This window comes from Apteryx rowi, unplaced genomic scaffold (genome assembly GCF_003343035.1).
Source record: "Apteryx rowi isolate R43461 unplaced genomic scaffold, aptRow1 scaffold_650, whole genome shotgun sequence".
NCBI classification, from domain to species: Eukaryota; Metazoa; Chordata; class Aves; order Apterygiformes; family Apterygidae; genus Apteryx; species Apteryx rowi.
This window is the reverse complement of record NW_020450928.1, coordinates 92,251-115,244: the sequence shown is the minus strand read 5'-3', so window position 1 is coordinate 115,244 and position 22,994 is coordinate 92,251. Positions and strand designations below refer to the sequence as shown.

The 22,994-nt window shown below is 45.0% G+C and overlaps 1 protein-coding gene across 4 annotated transcripts in view; it reads left to right on the top strand.

Annotated features, from left to right (window-relative positions):
- The window catches only part of FAM207A (family with sequence similarity 207 member A), a 65,928-nt gene that overhangs the window by 21,514 nt on the left and 21,420 nt on the right, over positions 1 to 22,994 (top strand). The window contains exons 3-4 of one of the 4 annotated variants that reach the window (XM_026084824.1): positions 4,511 to 4,614; positions 7,974 to 8,063. The exons of 2 other annotated variants lie outside the window; for them this stretch is intronic. In XM_026084824.1, coding sequence (XP_025940609.1) covers positions 4,511 to 4,614; positions 7,974 to 8,000 — 131 coding nt within the window. In that variant the 3' untranslated portion in view covers positions 8,001 to 8,063. Of the gene's footprint in view, positions 1 to 4,510; positions 4,615 to 5,723; positions 5,784 to 7,973; positions 8,064 to 22,994 lie in introns of those variants that run through there. One more of the 4 variants, XM_026084823.1, reaches the window with a different exon arrangement.

Sequence of the window (22,994 nt, the reverse complement as noted above, 5' to 3'; positions counted from 1 at the left end):
GTGCGGGGAGCCTGATGTATGAAGTGGTGGAGCCCTTTCTTTTTTTTTTTTTTTTTTTCCCCCTAATTTCCTTCCTTTAAAATAGATCCTGGCGTGAGAGAACGTCGTTCCAGAATGGGCGACTGATCCTGTCTTGCAAACTTCGAGATAAGGGAAAAGGGAGCAGGTGATGGTGTGGAGGAAAAAATAGGTTCCGCCTGTCCTGGAGGGGACCAGATTTTATTTTTCTTTTAAAAGTTTCATTTCCATTTAAGTGAGCCAAACAGGCTTATTTGAGCTGAGTGGCTTGCTCTAATTTAAGACTTGTTTGAAAAAAGGAAATTGTCTTATGTGAGAATCATTATGGGAAAGATGAAGAGTCCCCGGCAGGGTCATAAAGTCCAGCTTTTGGCAGGAGATGAAGAATCCTGTAAGAGTGCTGTAATGATGTCATGATCACAGTGGCTTGTCCAAGGGCTTGGTAAAGCTGCAGGACAGTGCCCGTGTTTTTCTTGGAGCCAGGCAGAAGAGAGAAGTGTGAGGGAGAATAAAGAGCTGGCCAGAGTGGAAGACATTATGAGACTCCAGTGTGTTATGTAAGATGGCAGAGGGAGCGATCGTATTAGTACCTCCGGACATTTGGGAACTCTAAATTGTTTGCTCAAGCAGAAGAGCRGTTGAGACGGAACAAAAACAGCAGCAACCAGAGATGGCGCCTGGAAGAAGTGTTGAAGTAGTATTTAGACCAGTTCCACTTATGGGACAGCCTGTGTACCGATGAGCAGGGAGAGAAATATGATGTGAGCTTGGGCACCTCCTGGGATGAGTGTTTTCATACTCAATTCCAGTTCACCCAGATGAAGGTGTTGTGGGTTAGGCTTGTCAGAGTGTGTATTCAACCAAAAAAAAATAGGTAATTTACTGTGTCGCTTTTGAATACTAGAATTAGCCAGAGGTTTTCAAGCTTAAAGGTTCGTTATGGTCATGTGGTCTTAATACCGGCACTGGATCACCTTTGTCTGTGCTTTAGGGACACCTGCTTGACATCTCCAATCTTGACCTGATGGTGAAGCATTTACTTCCTGATGTTAATCAATTCTACTGGGCTGCAAAGAAAAAGGCGCTATGTTTCTGGCCTGGGTGTAACTTGCCTGTTCCTTCAGCTGCAATGGCGGTGTGCCTGTGTCTGCCAGGAGAAGACACGCAGGTACAGCAGGCTCTAACCTGTAATAGATGCTTTGAAACTGGGATCAAGCTGCCCCTTGACCCCATCGCGGACCAGCTGCRTAGCTTGGATTACTCGTTTTTGTACTTCTCCAGGCTATTTCATGTATAGCTCCTTTCTTTGAATGTTTTCCAGTTTTTAAGATCTGCTGTACATGCTCCAGGAGGAGGGGAGGGGAAGAATGTGCCATGCAGCTCCAGCTGTGCAGTGCATCGCCGATACCGCATGTCACTTCTGATGCCTGACTGCACGTGGGCAAAGCTGAATGATGAATTAGGGGCTGGAGGCCAAATAAGTGCCTGTGACAAACAATTTGGGAAGCTTTCCCAGGTACTTTCACCCTCCTTCCTACTTCATATTTATGTCAGTGTTGCAGTCCTCCGCGTGCAGCAGCTTCTAAAGCCACTTATCATGCAAGTGGTGTTGGAACTGTCTGATCAAAATGTGATCAGGATCTAGCTAACGATTCTTAGATTATGTAAATAATGACAGTCTGCAGGCGTTATGSAGGCTGTGTTACAGAGCTCTTTTCCACGTCTAGAGGTTAAAATCATCTTGTATGTGTTGACTGAGCAGGTAGGTAGGTAGAAGAAGCTAATACCGTAAAATCTAAGGTAGATGATATGGTTGCCTTTCTAGTCCCTTGATATTCCCAAACTGTTAGGTGTTTGGATTTCCTGGTACGCAGGCACTCTGACAGCTGCAGATGGCTGGATTAACTCCTTGACGTATGGTTGTGCAATAGATAGGAAGACGTGCGGGGGGGAGCGCAATACGCTAATCTGCAACAAAGACTTAAAAATCAAGGGTAAGCTCTGACATGATTACTTTTTTCATTTCCCTGTCAATGCATGGAGAGTTAGTAGTGGAAAAAACCCCCCCCCGCATAATACAGGGAGCCTAAGAACAGACATGTTAAAGAATCCAAGGAAATCTGCCAGGAAAGTAGAATTAATCAACAGTTAAAATAACCTAGTGGAAATTTTGCTGTGGTCCTAAGGAGCTCTGAGCAAGTTTGAGTAATTACTTCATGAAAACTCTGATCGGAGCGGTAAGGCAGCATCTCTGGAAACTCGGCTCCTGCTTTAGTTCCGCGGTGATTCGGCACTGTCTGAGGGCTTGTGGCTGTAAAAGCGTAGAAGGTGATGTCAGGGAACGCCGAACGTCTTTAGCATGGGGATGGAAAAAGCACGCATGCTTTGATCACCTTGAAGGAAAAAGCTATTAGCCAGCCTGGAGATGTGAACTAGTACCAGTGTTTGCAATCAAACGCGGTCCTTTCTCAGCATTCATATTCATCTGTAGATCAGTTTTTCAGCATTGATGTTAAAGGCATGGAATATGAGCAGGGATTTAAATGCGTTAGAGCTGTTTTGTCTGGAAGTGATGACTGTCTGGGAATAGAGGAGCTGATGAAATTTTATAAAATCTGGACTGTCACGGAGGCGAATAGAGATACACTAGTTCCCAGTCTCTTCCAATGAGGTAACCAGAATAAATCAAGTGAAATTATAAGCGGCTGGGTTCAGGATGGGCAAAGATCCTTCAGGCAAAGGGGAGTTATACTGTAAAACTCCTTGACCATAGGTGTGGCAAATTTCTGGCATGCAGATGGGCTTCAAAGCAACTGGTCAAATTCCCCCAAAGAAAAATACGTTGGGGTCCTAAAGGTGCCCTCTCTAAACTTAGGCATTGATAGTTGGCCCTGTTGGAAATGCGATACAGGCCTACGTCAGCCTTCGGTCAGGCCTGGTATGTCGTTATCCCAATGGGACTATTTACAAATGATAAAACTGGACACCAGGGCTCAAGCTGAAGTTCTTGAAGTACCTTATGTTAAAGCTTCCGAGCTTTTGTGTGTGGTTCCTGCTGATACTTGGCCAGAGCAGCACTAACTCCCTGGCCAGAGAGAAGGGCCAAGGGGGTGCTGAGCCCAGCTCTCCCAGGGTGCCTTGCATTAGGCTGGGCCCATCTTTGCTGCAGTTCACATTTGGGAGTTTGCATCCCTGGCTTGCGGTCCCAAGCGAGGTGCCGTGCCTGCTAACTTCGGCAGGCTCTTTAGCTGTGTCTGCCGCCTAACTGGGCAATTGGCTTTGTCACGCTGTGAAGGGAGCTTTTGCTTTTTGAAACACATGGGCTGCTAATCTTGAATTATAATAATACTGATCAATAATGTCTGTGATTATGTGAATCTCTGGAGAGCCTGACAAAGAGGAGATATTCAGATAAAAACAGCCAAAAGGATAAAGGTGGCAAGGATCCTGGAGATGTAAAAGAGGGGTATTTGAGACTTTTTTAGTTTCCCTGTATTCAGCTAGTTAGTCTTTGCACCCTGCAGTAAACTCTGTCTTTGCAGCAGTAACGGTTGTGCAGCCGTGCACTTCACAGCACTGATGCTCTTGCCATGCTGTGTGCTGCGAAGAGCCCTGCAAGGACACTGGAAGTTCTCTCTAACCTGTTTTTTTGTCTCCTGAAGTTACAGAAATCTACAGCAGGGGATTGGGAGTCATGGGGAGGGTCAGGGGCACAGCTCAACAGCTCCAGAGTGAAATTTGTAGTTTCTCTTCTGATCCCCATCCCAAAAATGCATATGCAGTAATTCTGTAGTCTGGCTGTATTAGCACGAAGCTGTCATTGACTTTAAAATCTATGATTTCTAGTGCAATTTAGGAACTGAAATGAAAGTGTTAATCTGATCTTGCACGACTGCCTTGAATTCAGTTCTATAACAAGCCTGCTGGAATCAGGAAGAGGTGATTAAAAGTACTTTCAGGGGTATAAGTTACATTTTTGGGCTTCTTTCTTCCCTTCTGTCTGTAGCGATCTTGCAGATGGCTGAAAATTGTTAAATCTTACCCGTCCGTTCTGCCGTCATTACTACGTACTTCTTTTCTCTTCTCCTGGGCTTCCTGCTGGGCTTATGATCTATCATGGAATTAGTTAGCGAGGAAAAAAGAACAGGAAAAGAAGTTTGTCTACCAAATGATAGGAGTTTGCTGGCTGTGCTGTCTCGGATGAAGTACAGAAGTGTAAAACATTGCTTTTCTGTGAGATACAAAGCAATGCTGCCAGTTAAATGGTTTTWTTTATTTATTTTTTCCTGAGATCTGTTAAGCTGCTGGCAGAGGAGTTTCAGATGGTGACTAGCTCTGTGCTTGTGCAATGCAGTACCACTGTAGCTCTACCGTTCTTATCCGCGTGCATAGAGCCGTGGCTTTCCCCCATATTTCAGAACGACCTGAAATCAATTTTTTTTTAATCCTTTTCTGTATTAACAGCATTCTGTATGTTTTACTACATTAACAGGTGCTAAAAGTCTGCCAGAGGAGTTTGGTGCTAGCGGCCACGTAAACAGAGTAAAGCTGAAGTCCCTGAGCTGTGTCCTCACCGCCCAGTCCAGGCATAGAGCGGTGAGAATGTGGTCGTGTTTTGGGATACTGGAATCAAGTCTCACAGACAGGGCTATGATCTGCCCAGCCTCTAAAAGCTGCTCTGCGGTAACTTGCTAATGCACAAGCTTTTAGTTAAGCCTTGAGGAAAGAATGCATCTGTTCCACGGTTCTTGCTACAAGATAGATTGTGCAGATTCTGTCTGGAAAATGAGGCCTATGGCCAAGATTGGAAATGTTGGCTACTGTAGCGCTGGGGAGGAGAGGAGAGATTACATTTAAACAAATGGGAAAATATAGGGGACAACAGAAATGCTGACCCTGCCAGCCTGAGAAAAGGGTATCTTGAGCCCAAGTTGCTGAGAAACATCTGCTTGTCTGAAGCTTGGGTGGAGAGTAGATGCGGAGAGTGAGGGACCGGATTAACTACCGTGGCACTGAAAGCCAAAAACCTATSGTCTGTTATTCAGGCGCTTCCCTCATGAAAATAAGACAGGGCAAGCCAATTTTTTTCTCTTTATTGTTTAGTCTCGCCCAGGATCAGGCACCGGAACTTCCTTTCAACTTGTACAAAAGGGATTTGAACTTTCTTCCTGCCCCTCTTTCTGCGCAAATGATCAGTCTGGTTAACTTCAGAGTTTGGCCCTTCCTGGAGCCTAGGAGCTTTGCTTTCCTGGGCTTGGGACTGCGTTTGCGGGAAAACAGAGTAGCTAGTTCAGCCCTTCTGGGCAAGGGGAGCTTAATGTTCGGCTTGCTTGCAGGAAAGGCTGTTTCTTTTTATATGAGGTGATTTGTCCTGTGACAAGCCTTGACCTGAGGAAGGAGAGGCTTCCCTGTCGTGTCCCCGCTTCTTCCCCTGCCGTGGTGTGGGATACCAGATGAGAGAGCTGTCTCACTAATAGATTTCTGCTCTGTAGCATACGGTAGGGTTTCCGCAGTAGTTCAGGTCTGGTTAAATGCTATGGCTGTGTTGTCAAGGCAATGGTTTTTAAAGTACTGTATCGCTTAGTCTCTCTCCAACATCAAGCTAGCGGTAGGAAATGCCCTTCAGCTTCACTGTTTCTGTAGCCATGTTCTCTGCTAGCTTTAATAATCACAAAATCCTGACTTGTTATCCCAATTTTCTACAGGATTATGTAGGACTAGATTTTAACCCATTCTACGCGGAGGTCTGATCGAAGGAATAGCAAGCTGCCTAAACTAGCTGACACAGCAGTTGTCCACATGGTTACTCTGGTAAATGCAGTTCTGATGCTCAGTCTCTGCACACCACAAAGTCTTGCAATTATTTTGCATTTATTCTGCACTCTGTGTGCCTGGGACCCCTTATGAATTTGCTGTTTGAAAACACGGGACATGTAACACCGCACAGCCGTGTTAGGCTGCAGAATTAGGCCGGTGTGGGTCACCAAAGTATTGTGTGTGTCTGCTGCATTTTATTTTTTGGTGTTGCTGTCGTTTTCTTTCCCACTTTTCTTTTTTCCTGAGGCCCCTGTGGGGGAAATTAGTGTCCAGACAAAGCCTGCAGAAGACCGAGGGGCTTGGACCTCCTGTTGGGCACTCAGCTGTTGACATGCAAGAAGGAAGGAACCTGTCTCTTATGGCAGCTGGTTCTGGGATCAGAGCTTGCATGTAACTGAAACCTCTGCACATGAGGTGCTCAGATACTCGATGCAGACCTACTGCATATGCTATGCTTGGCTTACAGAAGAAAGAAGCTCTCTCTGGCTGCCTGTTTTCTTCACTTCAGCTGGTGTCCAAGAGCTTGGATGCTTTTCTCCTTGTCGCCTATATCTGAAAGCTACAGTATCCTTGGATTTCTTGTACAGCCTCTCACTCCCAGCTTCTAGGCACAGGCTTGAGCTGATATTCTTGCCCTGTATTGTTAGTCTTGCTGGCCTAATCTCTGACCTAACTCTTTCTTTTGGTTATCAATGGGCAGGTGTTGACACCCCAATATCTCTAGAGAGTGAGCAAGAAAAACAGAGGACTGCAGAGATGGCAGAAAGCTCCTTTGTGGAACAGTTATGGGCCCCTAGGAGGAGAGGAGAGGCACTTGTGCCATGAGAGACTTAGCTCTTCAGCTGTTACTCAAGTAATCAGTGGAGGAAGAGGAAAGGGACGGGATCCTATAGCAGTGTTTGTCATAACTGTTCAACAGATAGATATTCTGGGAAATATGACCTGGGATCACCCCCCAAAAAACTCTGTTCAGAGCATGCATTCAAATATTCCTGTTAGGAATCCTCTGCCAGCTGCTCCCCTCTCCTTAACTGTCCCTGTGCTCTAACAGTATGACTCTTCTGGAGTCAGAACTGAGATAGTGTCCAAGTGTGGCCAGGAAAGTGTCACGTCAGGTCCTGCCACATCTCCCCCTCTGGTTACCTGCCTTGTCCCATGCTGTGTGTTGCCTTAAATCCCTGCTGGAGTTGTAGAGCATGCCTTGTGGCTGTTTGTTCTTCTAATTAGGACCTCCTGAAGAGGCAGAACACAGATGAAAAACCTGTAGCCAGAAACATTAAGGGAAAAAGTGAGATGAGAGAGGAAGGAGATCTTTCAGACTGTTGACGTGGTGGTGTTAAAGCAGGTCAAAAGCAGCTGGTTTGATGCTGAGGCCCTGAGGTGTTTTTGAAGCTACTTCTGTTTTGTAATTTCAAGCTGCCATTGGCAGTAATTGATGCTGCTGTGTCTGATCAGGAGCGTCCTTTCTTCACCTCCRTGTTTGAGGGTGAGAAGCATGTATTTCTACGGCTCCTTTGGGTAGAGGAGCTGTGCCTAGCAAGGAAATGGGTAGGACAGGTTGGCCAGATTCTTGGACAGTCTGGGCCGCTTGTCATCAGTGATGCAGAGGCTGGACGTGGTCTGAACAAGTCAGGGCTCCTGGCCCTTTGAAACAGCACAGTGACGCATTTTTATCGCTTGGTTTGAATCAATCTAGAAGAACCTTTAAATGAGGACATTTTTCAGGATCTAAGTCAGCCTTGCTGTTTCTTCTGTCCTAAAGAATAAACAGCATTTTTACACCTGGGCTCATGGCAGCATGCAGATAGCAAAAGAGAGGGCTGCACTCTGCCGTTAGAACAGATTTATCTCATGCCATGACAGTTCAGCTGATCTACTTGGAGCAATTTAGGCACAAGACCATAATATTCCCAGATTAGTCTTTCATCCCTTTGTTATTATTTTAGTGTAAGTTTAGTAGATCATTGAGGGTTTTCTGATTTAGAGAGTTCTGCGAAGAAAGTTTTATAACAAAAGATCATCTCCGCTAATCGAACTGCTGAGATCCACTCAGAGTCACTAGAAGTGACTGTACTACTTATTCTAGGTATTCATCATCCTTTTTGCAGAACCCGCGACATTGTACTTTATATTCCCAGGTTCGTGCCCATTGCTGGAATTACTGAGTTAGAGCTCTAGGCCAGAGGCATGAAGCCGATTTCCATGTTTCTCTTGTTTCTCAGGACTTGGTGAGTGCTGTCACTGCCAAAACTTTTATTGCGGCAAGATCCTCCCCCACCTTCCTACTAGCCTCCTATATATGAATAGGTGAACTAGGTCAGAACCAAAGGAGAGTGAGGTTTGGCAAGCCTGTCTTTGGACAGTGACCAGCAGCGGAAGCCTGGGCAATATAGCAATACTTTCCTCAAAATATTTCCCCAGTCTTGAACAATTTTGTAGTTTGAATATTTTTCTGAACCAAGGGATTTCTCTTTGTATTATGATACTTTGTCTGATGCTATTTTTTTTTTAAGCAAAAGTAGTTAATTGCTTTTTTGAACCTCTGTATATAATTGCCATTCAGAATATCCTGGGACAAAGAGTTTCACAGATCAACTGTGCATTATGTGAAGAAAACATCAGGGGATGTGATCAAAACAAAATCCCAAAGGAGGTGGTTCATTTGACTCTCCCCGTTCTTACATTGGAAGAACTGTCTCCTAGTCACCTTCTCCGTGCAGCCTTCATTTAGCAGGTCATAATGCCTAGTACTCTGTTTCTGTGTGATGTGGCTTCTTCTCAGAAGTGTGGTGGCAATCTAGATAAGACAGTAATGGCTGACCTTTCATAAGGAATGTTTCCTCAAGCAGCCCTGTCAGATATGTATTGAAAAGACATCTCAATGAATCATGTATCATGTGTATTATTCTACTGCAGCTGGGCACTTACGGCCTCCAGGGCCTAATAACGATTATGAAAAGCAAACTAATGAGCTAAAGAAGTGAAAAGCTGTAGCTACTGCCAGTGCCAAATCCTTGGAGCCCTCTGTTCCCCCAGCCGCAAGAATTTCTGCAGAAGCTCTCTCTGTCCTTGCATGGGAACCTATTTGAGGAAGGTGGAATGCTCTTATGCAAAGTCAAGTCGGACTGGAATAAAGACAAAAATTGGCCTAGAAATGTGCTGCTATTGATATTTTTTAACAGCAGTCTAAAATAGACTGTGGAAGCTTTAGACCTCGGGCAAAGTCTGAAAGATCGGTTCGGCTCTCTCAAGCAACTTGCCACTGCTGAAAATGAGCAGGCCTGCTCCCTCCTTCCTCTGCTCCTGACCACACGGTCTTCCTGGCCCTGATGCTGCCTAGATTTGGATCAGCTCACTAAACTAGCAGAAAACTCACCCAGGTGGAAGTGTGTTAGATTTTTCTGCTGCAGGTGCACACCAGAGCTAGGTTAGGAGGGCGCGGGAGGCAGGGGAGAAGGGGGGAGTAAGACTTCTGCCCCCCATTGCAGCAGCAAGCTCTTAGATAAGCTAAACTTCCCTTTGCCTGCGCCCTCAGCTGCTCTCTCCTGGAGTCTGCCCGCTGTTTTATCTGTGCCGAGTTTCCAAATGTCATGTGTTGATAATGCCGCTGGTACCGATACTACTGCACATTGCATGTCGATCTTTCCAGAGGAAACTGCCCTGTCTCTTTGTCGTTAACAGAGAAGTCAATTACAATTGATTTTTTTCTCTAGTTCCATTAGAGACAAGCAATACAATATTCCATTCAGTATTCCCTGAAGCAATTCGATGCCTTCCAGACCTCTCCCTTCTCCCCAAATTATCACCAAGTTTTCTGCCATATAGCAGAGTTTGAGAAGTATGTCTGTATAGATGGGTGTCTCCTCTTTTTCATAGACTTGGACTCTTGGCAGAAAGCCGCACTGAAGACATTTCTCTCTTCCATTTATGTTGAAAGTAAGTTACTCTGGTCTTTAAAGTGAATGTGAGGCCCCTGAGTTTCGTGCAGAAGCAACTGGCCTTGCTGTACTGATATGTGCTTGCTGATTGATGGGCACAATCCTTTTAACAGTAGGTGGGGCACTGGCATATAGAAACCTTGAAGTGGTGTGCTGGAAACATTGCTTGTCCAAGCATGTAGTGGAAGATGCTGCCAGTGTGCCAAGAAATTGGATTTACTGAACGGAGAGTTTATTAAATTAAGTCAAGCCTCCTTCTCTAATGCTTAAGTCTAGCAGAGGCTGAGGACTGCATACCTGAGGTGTGGCTGGCTCCACTTCAGGCTTGCTGTCTGTTGCCTGACATGTTTTTCTGGAACAAAGATTTTGGTAGAAGCCCATGTTGATAGATGCTTAAGGATTATATCTGCTTAGTGAAGGGTCTTTTGGGGTGGGAAAGCAGAGGAGCTAAACTTCAGCTTCCTTGTCACACGTCTGCTGCTATGCTCTGAACTTGATGGCAGACTGAGCAAGAGGCCACACACCTGCATGGACCGTGGAGACACGATGGTCTTTCCTACAGATCAAGTGTCTCTTCTGCCTTCCGAGAGAGCAGACCTGACAAAAAGGCACCCTGAGATAGATACCATGACAGTATTAAAGGAACAATTCAGTTATGGCCATCCAGTAGATCCCTTTCCTTAGGGCTAAATTGCAATGTTTAGGGCAGATCTTATGCTTCTACGCAATTGTGGAAGGCAATGCAGAATTTATATGGTAATTTTATGAATCTCCCAAGGAGAGGCAGGGGAATTGTTAGCTGTGAAGAACACTTGTGTGGATTTTAAAGAGTTTTCCTAAGATTTCTCCCAGCTTTTTTCCCACATGTGCTTCCTGTGTTGCTTACTGAAACAGAGAGCTTAATCGGGTATTTGTATTTCTGGACACATGTGAAGCAGTGTGAGGGCTTCGGGAATAAACTTTGGGCAGTCCTCTCCTGGTTCTGGCAAGCTCAAGTCTGTAGTCCTCATTGCTGCTGGAACAGTGGCTGCCACAGGGAACAGCTGGGATGCAGAGATCAAGCTTGGATGTTACTTTTGGAAGGCATTTCTGTCTCAGAAATAATAGAAATGGATTTTTTCTACAAAGCACTGGTAGGCATGAGCACAGTTATTTCTGAAAAGTAAGATGTGGGATGTAGTACCTGATGCCTCTGGCGCTGGACTATGCTAGAGACTGAGGAAATAATACATGGGGAAAAAAAAAATTCTCTCCCAGCTCTTCTCTGCCTTCTGTTTTGTCCATCTAGGCTTATTCCTTAACCACCAAAGAAAAGACAGGATAAAGTTTATCTGATTTGTGCCCCATGGGGAAGAGAAGGCTGAGCGGATGGCTTCTTAAAGTCACAAGGCTGGGGACTGAAATGATCCTTCTGCCTTCCTGAAAGCATTGCTTTTCCCTGTCTGCCCAGATGGATTTTCTGTATGCATTGATTCCTGTGTCATCAATTGCCTAGGAGCCCTGGACCTGTCTGTCAGAAGACAAACCTCACTGTACGTTTAATGGTATCTTGCAGGTGGCTAGCTACAATTAACACCCGTGTTCCTGTCCCCTCTCTAGCTGTTCTTGCTTTTCTCTCCTTTCTCTGTGGGCAGGAGCTCCATCCTCTCCTTCCTGTCACTCGAAACTATAATTTCAGACAGTTCTGACATTCTTCTCTTGACCTTCACAGCTCAATTTTGCTGCCTTCTTCCCTGTGGAAAACATCTGTGATGTGATATGATCTTTCTACTCTGCACGTGCTGCTGAGACTCCTGTACAAGCCCCAGTTATTGCTGTGCTTGTGATGTGTTTTTTTGTTTGGTTGGTTTTTTTTTTTACCCTGAAGTTATGTATCTGTACTGTCTACTCAATTCAATTTCTGCCCAAGATAGTTGTATTGCCTGGAAATATAATGAAGTATTGATCACTGTGCACACAGCAGTCAAATTAGTTAATATATTATGTGCAACAGTGTGTCATTTCAGTTATGTTTGGTACCTACCAGCTTAAGTAGTGTTTTGTGTGTGTGTGTTAAGGGAAAGCGGGAAATCTGTGCCTAGGGACCTATGTTTTCCTTCATCCATGTCTTTTTAATAGTTGAGTCCCTTGGTCAGGGGTAACCTAGGCGTTACTAATTTGCTGGTGCTGTTGTTACTGGCGTGTTCTGGCTGGTTATTTGATCTCTGCTGGTCATAAATTTCCAGGAGATGCTCTATGCTACCTCTGCGGTTACTGCTAAATTTGCTGGAAGCCAGGTTTAAATACTTCCCGTTAACATCTAGCTTTCTAGGGGCTTCCTGGAAAATGCCATCTTCTCCCTAACTCAAGTGGAGTGAGTATCTGCCAATGGTTGACCTGATACAGGAGCTGGGTAGTTGTTTGCTGTGAGATGCCTTCCTCTGCCAATTCTCCACATCACGGAGGGCACAAAGAAGTGAAAATTGTCCTTGGGCTCCCTCGTGGTCTCCTCTCTGGTCAGACTCCTGTGCTTCTCATGGACCTACAGTGGGACTACAGAGATCCGTTGTGGGTACACTGCTTAAGAAGCACAGATGGAAAAAAAAAAATGTTTCTTTGCTGTGAAGTCTTGGTACCAATTCACACTGGATTCTATCCATCAGACAGGTCTGAAAACCTCTGGTCAAAGAAGACCTTCAAAATGAACCTTGTGCCTAACCTGAAACTTTGTCCTTGCTGGCTTACCAAGTACTACAAATAGCATAAAAACATCACGTAGCCTGACCTTAGTCAAAATGGAGAGGGATACAGAGCTTTCCCCTCTGTGTCCTTCTTGCTTAGTTGCTCAAGTGTCTGTGATGAGCTAAACCGTGTTTTGTTAGGAAAGTTTTAAGATGTTGAGGATTTAAATGTTGGACTACATGACTATGTGGCTGTTCAAATTAGCAGTTAGTGTAGCAAGCGCCTGATGATCACCTGTAAAGACATTTAGGGGTTAAAACCATGTACTGTTACATCTCTCTGAGGTGGAGTATCCATTTTTGGTCAGACCGGAGGATTTGAATAGACCTGCGAAACATCCTGCCAAGTGCCTAGTCAAACCGGCTTAAATTAGACGGAATGGACTGCAGAGCTGAAGGCCATACTATCTGTTGTGGCGCATAGCGCTCCGTACGGAGCGTACTTGTGGAACATGAGTGTAGGGAAAGCACTCGGGTTCAAAGCTTGGAAATAGTCCTAACTGAAAGGCAAGCTTGTGCGCTGCCTGGAGAAGGGTGGAAGGGTCTGGCAGTAGAAATGCCATCTATAAAATGCTCTCCTGGATAATTCTCTCCCTTCAAAGAAATGCTGTTGATGACTCGGGAGATGTCAGAGTGAGCTTTGCCTGCATAATGCTGTCTCTGTTTTTGTGCATGTTTTCCAATTACAGTCCTGCACTGTCCATAAAGCTCAAAACTTTGTGTATGTATATATATATTTTTATCCCAGTTGTGCAGATATAAAAACTTCTGTGTTCTATGTTTGAGGGGCAGGAGCTGCAGGATATCTGGTTACTGCGAGACAATCTTAAGATTGTTTGTTCTTCATAGAGATGTTTCTTATTCAAATTTTCTAATGAAAAATTTGCCTGAAATTCCATTTCTAGTCCTGAACTGTTTGCAACAAGAGTCAAAGAAAATGGGGGGGGTGGGAGGAATTTTTGAAATGGTTTCATTTTGCAGCGTTGTGTTTTCAAAATGAATGAGTTGAAGTAAAAAGCATTGAAATGATTTTGATCCAGATAGTTTTATAGTCTCCGTTAATGCTTCCTTAAATTCTGAACTTGTTTAAATTCGGGAAGTGCCAAATGTCCCAGATCCGCAAGTATTTTAGCAAAAATAACAAGGTACCACGTGTTCCTGAATGAAGAGAATACAGTGTTCTAGRGGTCAGCCCAAGGGCGCTCTGCCTTACAGAAAATGCTGCCGGCTAGCTGCAAACTTGCATGGCCCGTGGATGCCAGCACGCTGTCACCGTTGCTCTGTGGCACATTTAAATACATGGCTTGTTGTGCAATTCTCTAATAAATTTTCTCTACAGAAGGGATAGAACGGGGCTTTAGGCCTGTAGGAGACTCAAGTTGCATGTTACCTGCATCTCTTTTGTACGGCTTGCTGTATTTATGTGCGTTTACATATAGTAGGGTGCAGAGGGAGGGTTGGAGGTGCAGCCTTGTCGTGGTTTTTATATAACCTTTAGCTTTGTGACTGTTTTTTGTGCCTCATTTTTTCACAACTCTCCATGGTGGTAGAGCAGACTGATGCCTTCTCTTGGCAGCACTGGAATAGCTGAGCCCTGGGATTTTTGCCTCTTTTTTTTCCCCCATTCCCCCCTGAGAAAAAGATGAGCTGCAGCTCTCTCTAATGATTTCATCCTCATGACTTACCATGCAGGTGAGCCAGAGGTTCTTGCAGGAACTTGTTTCACTGAGTCACCTGGTGTGAATGCTGTCCAGTCTGAGGTGCTTTAAAGAAAATTTCCAAAGATGCTTTCCATCTCCTGTCTCTCCCATGTCTTACCAATGGAGGGAGAAAAAATTGCTTTAGATGCTAAGCCTGGATCATGTGAATGAGGAAAACTCAAAAAACAAAAACAGACTAACCTATAAAATATATTCCCCTGAAAAGGGAGGGGGAAGTGTGGAACTCCAGGTGTAACACGTTGTAGCATCCACTGTAAGTACTGAGTAGCAGGAAAGGACTTCACAACTCATTCTGGGGATTTTCACACAAGTCCTTTTTTGGCTTTTAGTGCTGCAGTGGCAGCTGAAAGTTAAATATTTGTCTCATCTGCTTTGGAAATTTCATTCTCTCTACTTTTACTATTCCTGAGCATCTTTAAGTACTTATTTTTTTCCCCCTCTTCCCAATAATTTTCTGCCCTCTGCCCTCTACCAGCATACTGTTTTAGCATTGAGAGAAATGCAGCATTAAATGAGGCTCTGTGCTGTGTATTTTGAGAACTCTTCCTCAATGCCTGTGGTTAAAACACAGTTATAGAGAACGTATGAATACGTTCATAAATATGAAAAGACATCAGTGTATGTGCATATCTAAATCTCTCATGTACAAATTGCATGAGTTACAAAATTGTCTGAGGGAGGAGGGGATTCAACTATATAAAGGTGTTAAACAGTAAAAACAGTGTTTTGGATAAAAACAGAAGTCTCTTGTCTGCTGTCCCATTAAAGGAACCCTTCAGAAACTAAGGACCAAACTGGAGAAACTCAGATGGGAAATCTGCCTGTTGTCAAACCTAGGGAAGGAGTTTCGAGACTGCTTGGTAGGGTCACCGCTAAATCCCTGCCTTGAGAGTGTAATAAGAGATAGAGCTGAACAGAACTGGCTCTTCTAAGGAGCTGAAAGAGCATAAAATGAAGTAATAATTTGGAAAAGAAGTGCCAGGTACCAAAACAGATGTAAGAGAGGTTACAGGAGCCAGAGACTGGAAATGGAAAACAACTAAAACTGGAAACTAGGCACAAATTCTCAACAGAGAGATAACATATCGAAGGAGCAAGCTCTACGGGAAATACTAATTCTCTCTCTGGGAGTATTTTTAGACGGCCCTCGTAAAGCGGGTGCTTTTTGTACCAGCTCAGCATGAGGGTGAAGATAAGAAATTCTGCTTGTAGAAAAGTAGTGTTTTTTTTTTTTTTCCTCCGCTCTAAATCTAACAATGCCCATTGCTTTGTTCACCAAAAATGACTCTGGGCCACAGCATAATGCTCCTGAGCAATTGCCTCTTTATGCTCTCTTTGCCTGTACTTGGAGCACTGCCTCCACCAGGAATTTGAAATGGAGTGTGGGGAGAGAATGAGAAATAGCCCTTTTGGTTCCGGTAGGACACTTGCATCCAAATGCCATATCCTGGTAGTTCTGGCACGTTCTGCCACCTGGGAGATGATGGAGAGTTTGGATCCCTGCATTATGCGACTCTGACCAGGCAGATCCAGAAGGCCATTAGTGTTCTCTGCAGGAGCTCTCTCCCACAGGCTGCTGCTTCACTTCCTCGCAYGTCTTCACAGCAAAGAAAGCTTACGTGTCTGTGGGGAAGAAGGCTCTGTGCCTCCTGGCCCAAGAAATATATTGAATCATTGGACGCAGTGGGGATGTTTGGCTTGCTGCCCTGTGGAGCCGTGCATAAGTGTTGCTCAGCTCTAGGCTGTGTGGCCTTTTTGGATAGCGGTGACCTCGCAGTGAATTCATGTCTCCTCATTTCCAGTATTTGAAGTGTTATTTAACTGCTAAGAGCTGAAGATGAAGTTTTAAACAATTACATGCAAGACTGGCCATGCTCAGGTTCAAAGCTAAGGTAACGACCACATTGATAAGCAAACTTTTCAAAAGAGAATATAGACAAATGTAATCTTATTAGTAGGAATGGAAAGGATATTTTGGGGGAAATCTCTTTAAAGTACAAGCCTGCAAGGCATTGTCAAAAAGCATAGAGATTTTTCACTCTTCTGTCTTCCTTAATAAGTCCAAAGGAGGGAATTTACCCATTGGTAAACATGAATTACTTTTGGTCTCAGAATAAATCTTATTGTACTTATTTGCTGTTGTTTAAGCTTTTATAGAAATTATATTTTATTTGGTTCCTCTCTTCTACCCACTGCTCCATATCCAAACTGTAATATCCACACAAATCTCTTCTGTGTGTATTTTTTGTTATTGCTAAAACAGAAGTTTTATTCTCTGTGGAAGGGGACTTGTTTGACTATCCAGAGTATGCTGTGCCCTGGGCTCCCTGGAGGTGTCAAAGCATGGATTACCAGGTAGAAGAGGCATCATACCTTCTGATGACTGACCAGTAACTGATCCAAACAAAAGTGTTTTGCTAGAGCCTGGTGGCATTTGTGGAGATATGGATTCAGCACAAGTAAAGAAAGCTCATTCATCTTGGTGATGTTCATGGTTTTGTTCAAACCTGAAAAACACTTGCTGCAGGAGGTGAAGGCAGCTCAGAACTGCACCTCCCTATGGCCCTCAGTACCTCGTCTTTAGGACGTGATGACAAACCTGTGATTCATTGCCTTGCAGATGCATGCTCAAAGGAACTCTGTTGCCAAGGTGATTTTTCAAATATTGTTTTTGCAAAGGCAGGTCTGTTCTGGCAAAGGAGCTGCAGCTCTGTCTGCTTTCCTCTCTTCACAAAAAGTGAGGGCGGGTTCAAAAGGGGGATAGACCCATCCATTCGCACTGACCAGGCAGGAATATAGAGCATGAGATCTGACTGGGCAGCTGAGAAGCTCCTGCTTTTCCTCCTTTTAGTGCAGTTTCCTTTTGTTAGAACTAGAAAATAGAACCCCGCTACCCTGTGCGATCGACTTGTGTTGAGGCTGGAGTTGAGGACTGATGCTCACTCAGCTTGAGTGTTTTGCTGGTGGCACAGATCTTGTTTGAAATCTTGTCAACAGCAGCTGAGGGCAGGGGTGAAAACTCTTCTGCAGTGCTTCCTTCCTCGTGCCATGTCATGCGTGCGTTTCATGGCAGCGTGGTGCGTGCAAAATGGATTTTAGTGCTTGTTCTCTCTGCCTTGGAGTGCTCGCCTGGGCCCTGACAGCCAGGAAGCTCTGGCAGTGCAGGGCTCTGCACAGGCTGCCAGACCCATTAGTGAGTGCTTGGCTGGTTAGGCCAGACTGGGCAACGTGCTGTGGTGGATGAGCTGCTAGGTGACCTAAGCCTGCTCGTGCATGTGTCTCCAAGCTGTTGTGTGGACGCGTGCGTGCCCTCGGCCACGGCTTCCACTGCCTCTTTCCCCTCCTGCTGCATGACTTTGAGGTCTGTCTAACCCTTGTTCCTCTAACTCAGGCTTTGAAGATTACCCTGAGAGAGCATCCTTTCCCCTGTGACAGCAGGCTGTGGTGGTGTGCAGGATAAGTGACAGTGAAATACCGAGGAAGTGCAGCTTGAGCTTGTTTGGGATACTTAAGCACTCTTAACTGCTCACAAGGTGAGAAGCTCTGAGTAGAGCGGACCTGATCAGTGTCCCTGAAGCATGTTCTTGTGCCTCTAAGGTCTCCCTCTGGACAGTGTTTTGGTCTTGGTGAGACCAGTGGTAGTGTGGTGCTGGTCAGCATGAGTAAAACACCACAGCTGGGGCCATGGCAAGTAACTTACCCAAAGGGTAGAGGGCAGGCAAAATAGTTGGAAGTAGATGCACATGTAAAGGATGTCTAGATTTTATTTATGTATTGTTAATTTTATTATTATTTTTTTAGCTGTTGCACATGGTATTCCCCTGGAGAGAGTTGTTTTCTGTGAGCCCAGTCTCATAGTAATGAGGTTCCATTTCTTAGAAATCAAAAGAAGTAGAATTTATAAGAAGATAGTTGACAGTGCAGAGCAAAAACATTTGGACTTTGTTTTCGGAGCTCTTGGACTTCGTGGATATTTTTTGTTTCCCATTTCATTCATGGCGCCTCCACTCACCTCCTTAAAATAACATTAGAATAGCTTAACCTGTCTTTGATAACCCCCTTCTGATACTTTTGGTTTTTGTGTGTGCAAGTAGGGGTAGTGGGACAACAAACAGGTGCTGTCTCTACTGCCGCAGAGCAGCTATTCTCTGCTCATCTTGAATCAGGGATGCCGTAAAGTGAAGCCATTGCTGGATTCCTTGTAGCCACCACAGATGGTATCGGGCCTTTTAAAAATATTTTTAAGCACTTGTTTTTTCACTTGATGCACCCAGTGATGCCTTGTCTGCTGCGTATGCTCAGCAGAAGTATGTGACATGGAGGAGACAAGGCAGATGGAGGAGAGACACCGATGAGGAGGGGAGCAGCAGCACTGGCTTATTAGACACCCCATTTGCAGAAGGCTCTGACAGCAGCTGTAGGTGTGCGCACTGTCAAGGCCCTAAGGGGTCTGTTGGGCCTAACCCACTTGGCTTGTTTTTGACCTTTCTCACTAATTATGCGGGGATCTTTCTTTTAATTAACTGTGGTATAATTTCACATCCAGTTCAACGGGAGGGATTCCAAGTACCCTGTGGAAGTGTGCAGCCTGCCCTTGCTTTAAAGTTTTCTCAAAGGTCAGTGCTTATAAATGTGAGCGTAGTCTCTCTATCCTTTCCTCAGCCCTTTTGTAGCTGATCTAACGCTCAGGGCTTTCTTCACTTCTTCTACCAGTGGCTGACCTGCATGTGTCTGTCATATTCTCTCTTCATGTAAGAAAGCATGGTTACATTTGTCAGTCGTGTTTGCACAAGGAAAGTGTAAAAAGTGAGGTCTCCACGTAAGCTTCTTTGTGCCCAAACAAGCAATCTGGAAGGTGATGTGGATATTTAATTTTGGTTTATTTCACTTTATGCTTGGCATTTGAGACTGCATGCTAATAAGAGCGGAGGGCCTGAACTCCCAGATCTCTGGGGATTTTTTTGGAAACCATCTTCTCTACAGAGAGCAAGTGCCAGCCTTCTTGCTGAAGGGAGCAGAATCTTATTTTTCTGTTGCGTTTGAAGAAATGTCAAATTGTGCAAAACTTGAGGAAAAAAGTAGGTCAGAAGTGTCTGCTGCAGAGAGGAGAAGAACATGGTAATGAGGCTGTTCTCAGTCCTAGCTTACACCAGATCTGACCTGGGCTGCAAATGCATGGGCTCTACCATGTAGAGCTTCCTCCTGGGAAGAGGGGACACCCTAAGTTTATGTGCTACTTCACAGACATAGTGTGAGTGCAGGATGAAAGGGGGAGGAGAAGAATGACTTGCTAGGTTTCCAAGGACAAAGGAAGGAATGGGCAGTGAAAAAGAGACACTGGAGGTTCTGCTGGACCAAGTCTTGTTCCCAGTGGGAACAGGGAAGCAGTTATACTAGGTATACTTTCAAGGGGCTTTATGTACTGCTCACTTGCAAAACTTTCACTAGGACTGGGTACAGCAACTTTGGGAAGGCTAGCACCTTTGGGGAGTGAGGACTGCCCATGCTCCCAATGCAGTCGTCACCCTTGTGAGAGGAAGAGTTATGGGCTTTGCATAGCACCAGTGTCCCCTAAATCTGAATTACAACAAAGGAAGCTGCTTTCCTCTATTGTAATGCTTGATACTAGTGTTCAAGCTCACCGGCTCTCTAACCAGAGAGCTGGCAGAGTTGCACTTGCCTAGGTTTCTTAAGGGATATCTTGAACAGATCAGACTTGTTTCTGTTAAGTGAAGAAGGGGAGCGTGTGGTGACTATGGGGGTCCAGACTCCCCTGGTGCTCCCTGAAGCAGCATTTGGCCTCAGCTCCAGTCTTGCACTTCTTGGAAACTTCACACTTAGACTTTGAGTGCAGTAGAGCAAAGGCAGCCTGGCTGTGTCTCTTCTCTGAGGTGACCAGGGCTGTGAAGTTGCCCTCAGAGGCAGGCTGGTGGATTTTGTCTGCTTGATGTAGGGAGGCAGAAGGTTGGAGAAGGTCAGATTTCTTGGCTGAGTGAGGAAGAACCAAGTCTCTGCTGCAAACCTGAGATTCCTCAGATGAGCTTGATCACAAGAAGACTTTGCCCTTTGTTCTGCCTTGCATGCAGACATGACACATTCTCATCTTCTGTGGCTGTTCTCCATATGATTTGCTGTGGGGAACTCTTTGTGAGACCTGAAAAATCTCTGAGACCTGAGGTGTTTGGAGTGTCTCAGATATCTACTGACCCCCTAGCACCTTGATTCTCTTCCCTTGGGACTGTGTCTCTTTTATAAGTGTAGAAGCTGCAGTAGCACTTGGTGAGAATTGCTGGAAATAAAATTTGCTAGTTTTGCTGCTGTGCTCACAAAAATTTGCATTGTTTTGGGGGCTGCAAAAAGCAAATATGTGCTAGAAGAGGAAGCAAAGAAAAAGTCAACTTTTTTGACCTTGTGATTCTTTGACAAATAAGAATCTCTTTCTTGGGCTGTAGAATGTCAAGATACTCTTGGAGGACTTCTTCCTTTTTTGTTGAAAGGAATGTCCATTTACTTGTTACATGTGTGAGACCCATTTTTTCGGTGGACATGAAAAGGTGCAGGGGGGATTGAAGTGTCTTTCCTTGAAAGCAGACTATTTCTCCCAAAGGTGGAAAACTGTTTCTTGAATGAGATCACAATTGGTCGTGCAAAGTCCCTGAAATGGCATGCGTTTCCCAGGACACCTCTCTGTCAGTGAGACCTGCTTGTCCAGCCCGTGTTCTGCAGATAGTGCAAGGAGCAGAGCTGTTGATTGTTTGCTGTTGAAACCGGTGAGAGCAGCTGAAACCTGAGGCCCTTCTGTTAATTGTGGATTTCCCTGGTGTGTAGTGAGCCTTTCTGCATTTGTTTTGTGCTTTTTGAAGTGTCACAGCTCTTGAAGTATTGAGAACCTTTTTTCTCTGGGTGCAGAAGAGACATGCGGGGGAGGAAGTAAAAAGTAATCCAGCATCTTTGCTTGCAAAGAGGTGTTGATTCCTGTGAGCAGATTGAATCTGAATATTGTCTGGTCATGCGTTGAGCTGCTAGAATCTGTAGCAGTCATCTCTAAAGATCCTGTGTTTTCCAGATAAAAGAACCTATTCATGGATTATAACAAGTTTGTTGGGCCCAGAGGTGTGTTTGACTGTTACTCACTCTAGTCATCCAAGACTCCCTGGGAAAGGCCAGCCAAATGTGCAGGCAGCAGAAAGAGGCAACTTCACCCTACTCTGCATCTGTGGGGAAGTTTCCTTTGGAGATGGACTGAGGTGAGAGTTGGCTTTTACTGTCTCCTTCATGTGCTTTGGGGTTGACTGGATGACAAGGTGCTACTCCGTTTGGTAGCCCAAGAAAGGTAAAGGTCCCTGCAGCCTGTATTGGTAGAATACTGTTGCAGTAGTACCTGATCCTGGCAGTCTGCTCAAACCAGGATTAGTACTTGGGCGGCAGGGAGACCCTGTCCTGCGAAGTGCTGCTCCCCCTTTCCCGGATTTGGCTCGCTGCAAGTTTTGACTTGCTTCTGTGGGCCTACAGCAAACTTGTGCCTCTGTCCTTTATGCACAGCTGGCCTTAAGAGATGGGGTTGTGTAGAAACACTTTTAACTTGGGATGGCAGCTGAACCATGCAGTGTCGGCAGCTGAGCCAGGCAGATTCACCACCTGGCAAGCAGTAAACTGAAACAGGACTCACCTCAACAGAGGCTGTAGGAGAAAAGGATGCTGAGTGATAGCACTTCTGTTTGAGCAAAAGAGTATGTCTGCATATAGTTTTAAAGTTTTTTCCAGTATTAAAAAAAAAAATTTGAAAAAAGGAGACCTGTCTCCTAGCAGAGTTCCCAAGAAGCTAGCAGACATTGAATGGTTACCGTTCATCCCCTTGGATTTGCTTCAAGTAAGGCTTTTTGGAAGACAAGTTCAAGACTTGGTTCACTTTGCCTGCTGCAGGCAAGTCTTCCTTTTCCTGTAGGTGCCAGCAAACACACTTCTATAGCTGCTTTGTCTCCATGGGTTGCAGTTGCATCTCATAAGTTTCCTGCTTGGGAAGGGGAACAGCAGCATGGTCTGTCTGATATCAGACAGCGGCACTGTCTGTCTGTTATCCTGTGTTTCATACTCCCTCTTCAGAGTCTTCCCAGCTCTGCCCAGTGACTCAGCAGGATGTGCTGATAGTCAACTTTTTTTTTTTTAAAGAAACTTTCCAAGACTAGCAAAATAAAAAAAGCAGGGCTTGGTTTATTGCATTGTCCTGGACTAGTGATGTGTCTGACCTAATTTGCTGCCCCCCAGGGTGTTAGCAGCAAGATGGAGACAATACAGTAAAGGCTGCAACAGAAATCCATGAACAAAATGGAGCAGAGGCCACATGGCTGGCTGTTCCCCCTCAGTGCTACTCATGTGGATGTTTTTCCTGTAAGCAAGCTGCACGCTATGGAAGAATCACGGGTGACTATTTCTCCCTCTGATCCCACCGTGTTTGTACCTGCCAACGGGGATGGTAACTGCTGAAATAAGCAGACCTTCTTTTGAGTGCAAAAGATAGCTTTTTTTCCAGGAGGAAGCCTGAGACCTGGCAGATCAGAACAGCTCCTTGTGGCAGCCATGACTTCTCCATCGCAAGGTGGTTCCTGGGGTCTGTCCATACCATGGACTGTCAAGGTCAAGCACCTGGCTGACATAAGGCATTTTGCAATCTTTGTGGCACACTCTCTTCAGTAATCTAGGTTTCCAGTGACACCTAACCTCTTTCTGCCCTGGTAATGAAAATAACCTTTGTCTCTGTGGCAGGTTTGAGGCATCTTGCA